At 42.5% G+C, this 9,573-nt stretch overlaps 1 protein-coding gene across 2 annotated transcripts in view; it reads left to right on the forward strand.

Annotated features, from left to right (window-relative positions):
• The first annotated feature begins 2,328 nt into the window (after positions 1–2,328).
• Positions 2,329–9,573, forward strand: part of Saal1 (serum amyloid A like 1) — a 20,914-nt gene continuing 13,669 nt past the window's right edge. For both annotated transcript variants that reach the window (XM_010615141.3, XM_010615142.3), the window contains exons 1-4: positions 2,329–2,519; positions 4,027–4,140; positions 4,884–4,967; positions 8,089–8,168. In XM_010615141.3, coding sequence (XP_010613443.1) covers positions 2,388–2,519; positions 4,027–4,140; positions 4,884–4,967; positions 8,089–8,168 — 410 coding nt within the window. In that variant the 5' untranslated portion in view covers positions 2,329–2,387. The remainder of the gene's footprint in view (positions 2,520–4,026; positions 4,141–4,883; positions 4,968–8,088; positions 8,169–9,573) is intronic.

Below are 9,573 nucleotides of genomic sequence, written 5' to 3' on the forward strand. Positions count from 1 at the left end.
CTGGACTCAGACCAAGATAGAATGTCACCTTCTAGTGCCGCAGATCCGTAACAGTGACCATCTCACCAGCACTCAGTCCATGCCTCCTGGAGATTCCTATCCACCCGTCAGAGTCGGTAGTCAGTATGTCCTTCTTCTGGTGGTTGGCATTACACTTCTCTAACACTGATCGGTGGAGACAGTAACAATGTCCATTTCCATTCAGGAAGAGGTGACCATGGGCCATTCCCTGCTCTAAGTGCTTTCTTCTCTTACCCATCAGATCCTCACAAGAGATAGGTGGACCCAAACATAACTGCTCAAGTTGACTACAGGAAAATCCATGTTCGTGGATTCAGTGTTTTCTGGGTTGCCAAAATAGTTTTCAACTCAGTTACATACTCTTAAAAGTGAACCTCACTCAGGCTGAGGATTTAGCTCAGTAGCATCATGCCGGCCTCACAGGCACAAGGTCATGAGATTCATCCACAGTATAAAAAAAAGTGAACCACAGTCACCTGGGTGATTCAAGTTCATCAATGGTAACCCTCACAGTGGGAATGAGATGTACCAACTGTCCTAGTTGTGCTCTCTGGACATAGTTGCCTCATAGATTTTGGGATTGTAGATATTCATTAAGGATCAATAAAGCACTAATCAAGGAAAGCAAAGAAAGAAGAATGGAGAGCGAAGTAGAAGCACTGTGCAGGCTTCACAAGGCCACAGCCAGCTGGCCAGAAGCCTTGGTGGGAGTGTCCCGAGTTAGGTGGAATCTTCTAGACCTTTGTAGCACACCCCACTCTCCTCAACCCATTGCTCAGTGACCAGGCGAGGGCTGTCCTGGGAAGGACAGAGCCTGTCTGCAGCCAAGGCTGGCCCTGAAGGAGCAGACAGCTGGCAGAGGTCTGCTGATGCATCTTCTATTGCTGGGCAGTAGTCTTTTCTTCAAGCTGTCTGGGCATTGTTTCCATGTCTTCTTCAAAAGATTCTGAATTGTGTTGTCAACTACTGACACCCTCTGTGCGATGGTTATTTTCAGAGCCTGGTGGCAAGCTTTAATCTGTGTTTTTGAAGCTGCTGCCAAGGACATCACCTCAATGTCTTTGATTTTACTGCAGCCAGAGGTAACCTTTTGTTTGTGAGGTTTTTTTTGCTCAATAAGTAGGGTTTATTGGTGGGTGTAATTAAGGAGGTACATCACAGTGCAAGCCTTCATGAGAGCAGGGCTTGACACTTGGCCAGGGAATTTATTTGACCCTAAATTCATCCTGGATGACCATTTTCTCAGCCACTTTGTCCTCAAGTTCATCTGCATCTAATTTGGTAAAGGCCTGTTCTTTTCAATGTGCACTTCTGGTGGCAAGTGGACCTGAGCTTGGCCCAGTTTAGGGCCTCAATTACATGCTCCTTGTTTCATAGCGATGACGTGGCTAGTGCAAACGCCAGCCACTGCACCCTGGAGCTTTCCGAAAGTACCCTGCATACCTGTCTGGAGCCTAGAATGGGAACATCACGGTGTCAGAGACAGGAGCATCCTCCGGAAAAGGCTATCTCCAAGGTTTCCCAGGGGAGCCCAAATGAACTGCCGGATGTGTGTATCGCTTGAGAGGCTGCCGTTTGCAGCTATTTCAGACCCAGCTCCTATTAAAAGGTGATATTAGATGGCTTCCTTGGCCGCCCGCACCATAGGAGCAAGCTGCTTATCCAGTTCAGGCTTCGTGCAGAGTGGTCATTTGAGGAAAGATAAATTTAGAGACAGAATGCTCACCCCTCACGACAGAAGGCAACTTATTTACTCATAAACTAGCAGTAGTGCTTTGCAAGTATGATCTTCTTTCAGGTGTGACTTTTATTTTTCTTAGGGTTCGTGTACCACGGGGAGAAAACCAGAATCTACAGATATCTGTAAGAATGGCAAAGGCCGTGTGAAGTAGCGCACGCCTATAACCCCAGCTGCTTGGGAGAGTGAGGCACTAGGATCACAGGTTAGAGGGCAGCCTGGGTAATCTGGTGAGACCCTGTCTGGGTGGGCCGAGTGGCCATGGGGAAAACACTTTGAAGGTTCTAAGGTTCAGGAAGCAATTGGAATAGGTACCGTGGTTTCAAGATTTTCATGTGTACCAGAGACACAGGCCTGTTCTCGGCCTTCTCACATCGGGGTAAGGGCTTCTAAAGAAACCGAATTTCTGATCAGGGAGGATGATAAATAACAATTACGAATATGATTAGGACATCCTTTTGGCGGGAAATCCCATCTGGGCCGACTCGCAGCGGGCTTTTGGACTCCGGGAAGCAGGGGGCGCTGTGGCCGTAGCAGCACCGCGCGCGCCGAGCCCTGCGGCGCGAGGAGGCCTCTCGCTTCCTCCGCGGCTTCCGGCTTTGCTCCCGAGCATTAGCAGCGCCGGGTCATGGACCGTAACCCGTCGCCGCCGCCCCCGAGTCGGGAGGATGAAGATGCGGAGGTGGCCGGGGGAGACTGCATCGGGAGCACGGTCTACAGCAAGCACTGGCTCTTCGGTGTCCTCAGCGGGCTCATCCAGGTGTGTAAACCGGCGCCGGCCGGGGGCGCCTCACGGCGAAGCCGAATGGCGGGGACTTTGGAATGTTGCGCTTGCCAGTTCTTCCCCAAATACTGCCACGGAAATGCATTGAGTTTTGCGCCTCGACCCCACTATTTCTGGTATTTATGTGCCAGGCCTAATTTATGTGCGTCAGAGACGTTTATTGTAATAAGCGCTGAATTTGGAGTCACGCAGCTCTTAGTGGTTAAGAGTGGGCTCCGTTAGCTGTGACTTTGGTCACGGCACCTACCCGCGCTTGACCTCCGTTTCTCTCGCAGGTTTTATAGAACGATGATGTCGTATGTACGGGTTTTGTGCTAGTTAAATGAAATTAGAATGATCCTAGAGTGCTTAGCATGGTATTTGTTTATGGGAGGCTCTCGGCAAATTTTTTTTATTTTTTATTTTTTTACTCTCCACATTGCCTTCACTGATTTCCCTGCTTCCAGTATCTGAACTGTCCATTTTCTCCACAACTGGCCGAACTCCTTATTTTATTTTATTTTTTTAAAGCTGTGGATACTTTTCTTAGTTCCCCCTGTCTGTAGGTGAAGTATTTCTCTTAGCTTGGTATGCAGGGCACCTAATCTTTCTGACCTCATCTGCCCATGACGTGGTGTTCTAGCAACAAAAAACTGTTCAGCATTCCCAGACATGCTCAGCGCTTAACTCTGATCTCGTGTTTAAGTTTGAATGCTGTTCTCTTTTTCACATGACAAACTTCTATTCTTTTTTTTTTTTTTTTTTTTTTTTTTTTTTGAGACATGGTCTCACTGTGTAGTTGAGACTGACCTGGAACTCACTATGTGGCTCAGGCTGGTCTCGAACTCAAAGCGATCCTCCTGCCTCAGTCTCCCAAGTGCTGGGATTACAGGCGTGCACCACCACGCCTGGCAAACTTCTATTCTTTTTACACAATTTAACTCTAAAATACCACCTTCTAAAAAGAGCGAACGCCCTCCCCCAACTTCTTCCACGGATAAATCATTGGTCCATCATTTTTGCTACAACTCTGTTCGCAATTCATTTGATCCACTAAGTCTTTTCTCTTGGGCCTATTGGTTTACCTATCCTTCCCCCACTAAATCTAAAGTGCTTGAAAGGAAGAGATTATAGTTTATTCAGTACCGAGCAGTAGTATTTACTCCCTGGCTGTTGAATAAATAGACTTAGCCAAGGCACTTTTTAAAACATTTTGTTTTGTTTTGTTTTGTTTTGTTTTTGTTTTGTGAGACAGGGTCTCACTATGTAATTCAGACTGCTCTGGAACTCGCCGTGTAGACCAGGCTGGTCTCGAACTCACAGCGATCCTCCTGCCTCAGCCTCTGGAGTGCTGGGATTACAGGTGTGCATCACCACACCCGGCTTTAAAACAATTTTTTACAAGAAAAGATACTTTGAGCATAGTCTCTGTGACTTCTGAATGATTGTGGAGTAATATTACTTGGCTAATTTTTATTCATCTCTTTAATTCATGTTTTTGAAGATCGTTACACCTGAAAACACCAAATCCACCTCAGAGGATGAGGGGCAGCAGATGGAGCTTGATGAAGAAATGGAGAATGAAATTTGCAAAGTATGGGATATGTCAATGGATGAGGTATGAGGCTGAAGAAATTCTGGATACAAATGTGGCCAATAGATGTTTTTTTTAAGGTTCCCTGTCACTATTCAAGGAAAGGCTTTATTTAGTGTCTGTAAGTCTAGTATATGGTAAAGGGAGTGAAGTACCAGGAGCTGTACATGCTAACATTTTGTTTCTGAAAGTATCTGCCTTTTTTCCCTGTGAATGTCAGTGTGCTTACACCCACTGAGACAGCATATTACTAGGCAATATAATTTTATGGGACTATTGTCATATATGAAGTCTGTCATTGTTCAAAGCCTCATTATGTGGCCTGTGACTATGTTTTACAGTGCACATCACCACTTCCCACAGAAAGCTGATTTAGTTTTTGTATCCCATATTCCTGGACCAGATTTGGCCCAATTTGGGTTTTGTGTCCACCCCAGCTTCACCCACCTGTGTGGTGTTCCTCTTCCTCTGAGCAAATTCGAGGAAGAAGTTTTCAGGCTCTTACATTGTGATCAGAATTTGTTTTTGGTTGAAGATTTTGAAACCACAAGTTCTGATTTTGGGATGTGAACCAGTAAAAATTCTTAGCCATTTCCTTTATCATCTTTTAAGATCTTGAAGGATATGAATTGTGAGTTTCACTTGTTTCCCCCTTATCCCCAGCTTCTGTCATAATACCTAGCAATCAGCAAATGTGTTGGAGTAAGTTATGGAGAATTCCTGGTGAGTGGAATAATCACTTAGATAAATATCATTTTTGTTTATAGGATGTGGCTTTATTTCTCCAAGAATTTAATGCTCCTGACATATTTATGGGAGTACTGGCCAAATCTAAGTGTCCTCGATTAAGAGTAAGTACATTTTATTTATCTCAGTGTGATTTTCCTTTGAGCTATAAGTCAATAAATTAGCAGATGTTTATTGAACATTACTAGGTTATGCACAATTGTGCTATAAGAGTTAGATCAGGGAGATGAATACTTTCATTTAACAACTGTGAGAACCAGATGGTCATAAGTATTATGTTGCTCATATGTGATAAAACAGGGAACATTCCCTTGACCTCTTATTTCTGTTTATTTCTCCTTTTTGCGCACAAAATTGTCTATTCCTTAAAAACCATTCTAAACTTAGCCTGTCACTTACGACTCCCAGTCTGAATCCAAGTTATTTTTCCAGCGTAAAATCACCCCAACATGGTCCTCCTTAGCTGAACCTCTGTGCATCCCGTCCCATCCACCTAACTGCAGTCGCCATTTCTCTGTGTCTCCCATCCTTTCTCAGTGTCCACATCTCTTACTCAGAGTGGTCTGTGTCTCACACCTTCCCACATAAGTAAGATCTTAGTGGTTATTACTGAAAGTAGACGTCCAAGAGCAGTAAATAAAGACTAAATGAGACCCTTATTTATGTACTGTGGGTTGTCCTGTGCTTTACTGTCATTTAAATTACTGTGTGTTGTACACATGAAGAGTAATTAGTAAACATCTACTGAGTAATTGTAATTATGAATAACTGCTATTTACTGAGTATTTGGATTTACTACTTAGGAGGAATACTTTATAGATAAAAGAACTGAGTATCAAGACGCAATCCAGCAACAAAGTGGAACTGCGATGTCAGCCTTGGCCTGACTCCAGTGTAACACAACACTGGATTGCTTCTCTTTCTCTGAAATTATAAAGTGTAGAATTCTGTATTATATTTTTACAAACTGAATGTTAAGTTGAAATTTTTATCTAGTATATCTCCAATTAAATTGGGTAAGGAGGAACCACTTCTTGGATCCTTACATTAAGATACGGCAGTTTTGTGATTTTTATTTACCTCTCGAGGCATTTTTATTTTTAACTTTTTCTATCTTAAATATGTTGATTTAGGATTACTACTTAAAGTACTAAACTTATGTCAGGAAAGGCACCTTGTAGGAAGTAGTCATATTGTGGGATATGTGTCCTGGTCATATCTACAGCAGTGATTCTCACCCCTGGTTCCCCGTTAAGAGTCACCTGGGACACTGGGCTCTTAAACTTCAGCATGTCCCACATCACTGACTGCTGAGCCCACTTGCAGAGGTTCTGATCCTGATGGCTAGGAGCAGGGTCCAGCAGTTATAACCCCGAGTGGGGCCATGTTGGTGGAAGCTTTGTCTTAGTGAACTTTACAAGCCCTCATTTGAGCCATAGTTCCACACAGGAGAGTCTGAGTCTTTTTTTTTTTTTGGTACCTGGGATTGAACTCATGATCTTGAGCTTGTGAGGTAGCCATGGTGCCACTAAGCTAAATCCCCGGTCCAGGCTGGGCAGTTTTTGAAGTTTCTTGGCTGTTTCCAATGATGAGCCAAGACTGAGGTACTTGGTCTTTGATGGGAAGTACAGTGATTACCTTTTTCGTCTATAAGGGAAGTGTGTGTATTTCTTTTCTGCCCCTATTTTTTTTGGTACCGGGAATCAAACTCAGGTCCTTGTGCTTGCAAGGCAGGCGGTGGAACCACTGAGCTAAATTCCTAGTCCCTGGCCCTATTCTCTTAATCCTTCCTCAACATTTGAACCCCCGCCCACCCCCCGCGCCACCACCTTTTATCAGGACTCTACTGCTGGAGCTTTTATACTACCTTCCTTTCTGGTCTCTGAACTCTTCAGTTCCTTTGTTGTCACTTTCTTCAGCTATTTTCTTTTGTCCGGTACCCTGAATATGGACTCTTTCAAAAAAGATGCAGACTCCGATTCCTTGTTTTCCTTGTATTTATTTCCTTAGTGAGCTTCTCTACTCTTTACACTCTTGAGTTGCAGCTGGTCTCTAACTTCCTTCAGGCGTTCTCTACTTGCATGCTGTATTTTCCAGCCCCAGATTCCACGTATCCTAACTCAGTGATTGTCACACTTGCCTGATCATAAAAATCACTCATGTGCTTGGTAAACAAGTAGCTTCCCAGTCTGCACCATAGAGATTCTTGTTGAGTAGATCTAGGATGGGACTGGAGATTGGTATCATTAACAAGCTCCATGGGTGATTCTTGAGTTCTAGTAAGTTTGGAAGCACTGCACTGTTTGACCTCTGTGTCCTTTCTTGCTCTTTTTTCAGCTTTCCTGTGGGATACTGTAGGGAAATGAGGCCATTTGAAACCTAGGAGTCAGGTTCAGCTGCTTTCTACCTTCATCTTCTAACAGCCTTCCTCATCTTCATTCTTTTCTGTGCCTGCCACTGCCACCGTTCATCCCAGCCCTCATCTTCTTGCGTCTTGATTACTGAGGTGCATTAAGGTACCTTGGTTAAACATTCAGGCTGTGAATCTGTGTTTCCTAAATGGAGATCTTAGACTAGTTGTTTAACTCCCTGTGCTTTAGTTTCCTCATATGAAAAATGGGGGTGGTAACATAACTACCTCATAAGTTATATGGAATGGTACATGGAGAACAGAGTAGTGCCTCACCATAAGGAATGCTAATAAGCATTAACTGTTATTATTATTGTTGATTCTTAGTGTCTTTCAGTCTTTTTTCACTATAATGCTTATGCATTTTGTTGCCAGAATAGTCTTCCTAAATTACTGATTCAATACGTTGTCTCCTCTCTTTGAGAACCTTCATGGCTCCAGATAATCTCCTAGGTTAAGTCTAAACACTTCAGCATGGCACTCAAAGCATTTAGTCCTGACCCTTTTTGCTTACTGTGTTTATTTTATGCTGCTTTCTCACTTTCTCACAACTGGCTGTTTTCTTTGTTAGCTATATATGTATTATTCATATACATTATTCCCTTAAGACTCATTTCATCTCTAAAATTTCTTCTTTTTTTCATTTCTTCTCACATACTATGAACTTGCTAGGTTGCCTGCACTCTTAACTTCTCTGTCCTGCCTCCTAGTGTCCTCCTTGGCTTAGTGAAAGTTTTTTTTTGTTCAAGTTATTATTTTTGTATGTATGTCTTTCACTTTAGAGCCATTGTGACCTGTGAAATTTAATTTGGCAGGAAATCTGTGTGGGAATTTTAGGTAATATGGCCTGTTTCCAGGAGATATGTGTGTCCATCAGCAGTGATAAAAATCTTGGGTAAGTCTTACTACATAACAATTGTATTTCAATTAGGTTCATATTTCATATCCCTAAGGAGATCATAATAATTGAAGAGATGGGAAAGTATGAAATGTAGTTTCCTTTGTCTCTATAAGCACTCTCCAGGAATGTCATTTTATGTTGATGGTGGCTTGGGGCTTCTACACTACATTCGGAAATGGCTCAGGATTTACACCTGTTTCATGAGTTGCACCTGTTTTCATGAGTTGAATCATCAGTAGATGGTGAGCAGGATAGGGGAAGAATTTGTGGGACCAAACTTGGAGATGGGGACAGGTAACCAGAGTGCAAAACAATTTAGGCATAGGGAATCCAAGGACTCATAGAACTAGTATCTGGGAAGCTAGACTAGATATGTAAAGTATCACCCTGAGAGCCTTGTCTTAGATCAAGGAATAAAATTTTCCAACACTCTACAAGATGAAGTATTGCCTCTGTGATTGTAAGACTTTCAGACTTCTGCTCTGAGGCTAGTTCTATGTGCAGGAAAATTTTGGGCAGAGAATTTTTAAATGGTAGAAATACTGGTGGTTACCATAGGAGCTCTGAGAACATCCTGAAATTACATGCAAAATTTGATGGGTGTATTCATTTTCTAGGCAGAGGTTTCATGGCTATTAATTGGGATCTCAAAGAAATTTGTACCCAAAATAAGTTAAGGAAAGTGGTCTAGGCATTGCTTGTCAGAGCCGGGGTCATAAGAGTTTATTGCAGAATGCAAGTACCTGGACCTCTTGTTGGAGTGGAGAGACTCTAAGGTATTTATTCCTCAGTCATTTACAGTCATTCATGGGATTTGTTTGGTCTCTAGTGTTCCCTTTCAAAAATCTGTTCATGAAAATAATATTAACACATTTTGTGAATTTGATCAATGCTTATCTTAAAATACAGTACACTTTGCAGCACTAATGAAATATAAATATGTACAATTACTTTAGAACAGCTGAGCATTTGGGCATTATCTAGTCAACTTGGCAGGTACACATATTCTGTGACCCAGCAGTGTGACTCATGGATACATAGTAAGAGAAACTGTATATGTACTGCAGGGTACACATGCACATGCACACACACGCACATACACACATGCACCATCATCATCAATTCACCATTATTTTGTGCTGCTAGCAGTTGAATGTAGTGTCTTTAAGCATCTAGGCAAGTGCTCTATCACTGAATTGTGCCCTAACCATGCCTATGCAAATATTTTTATAGGAATCTTGCTTGAAACGGCCCAAAATTGTAGTCAAGCCAAATGTCAACAGTAGCCTGAAAAAAGAAGTTGTATTCATGCAGTGGGATGTTCTTTAGCAATGAATCAAAAACTAACATGGTGGATCCTGTGTATATTGAGCAAAAAAAAAAAAAAAAAAAACAAAAA

This window comes from Fukomys damarensis, unplaced genomic scaffold (genome assembly GCF_012274545.1).
Source record: "Fukomys damarensis isolate Sample0158 unplaced genomic scaffold, DMR_v1.0_HiC HiC_scaffold_16, whole genome shotgun sequence".
NCBI lineage: Eukaryota > Metazoa > Chordata > Mammalia > Rodentia > Bathyergidae > Fukomys > Fukomys damarensis.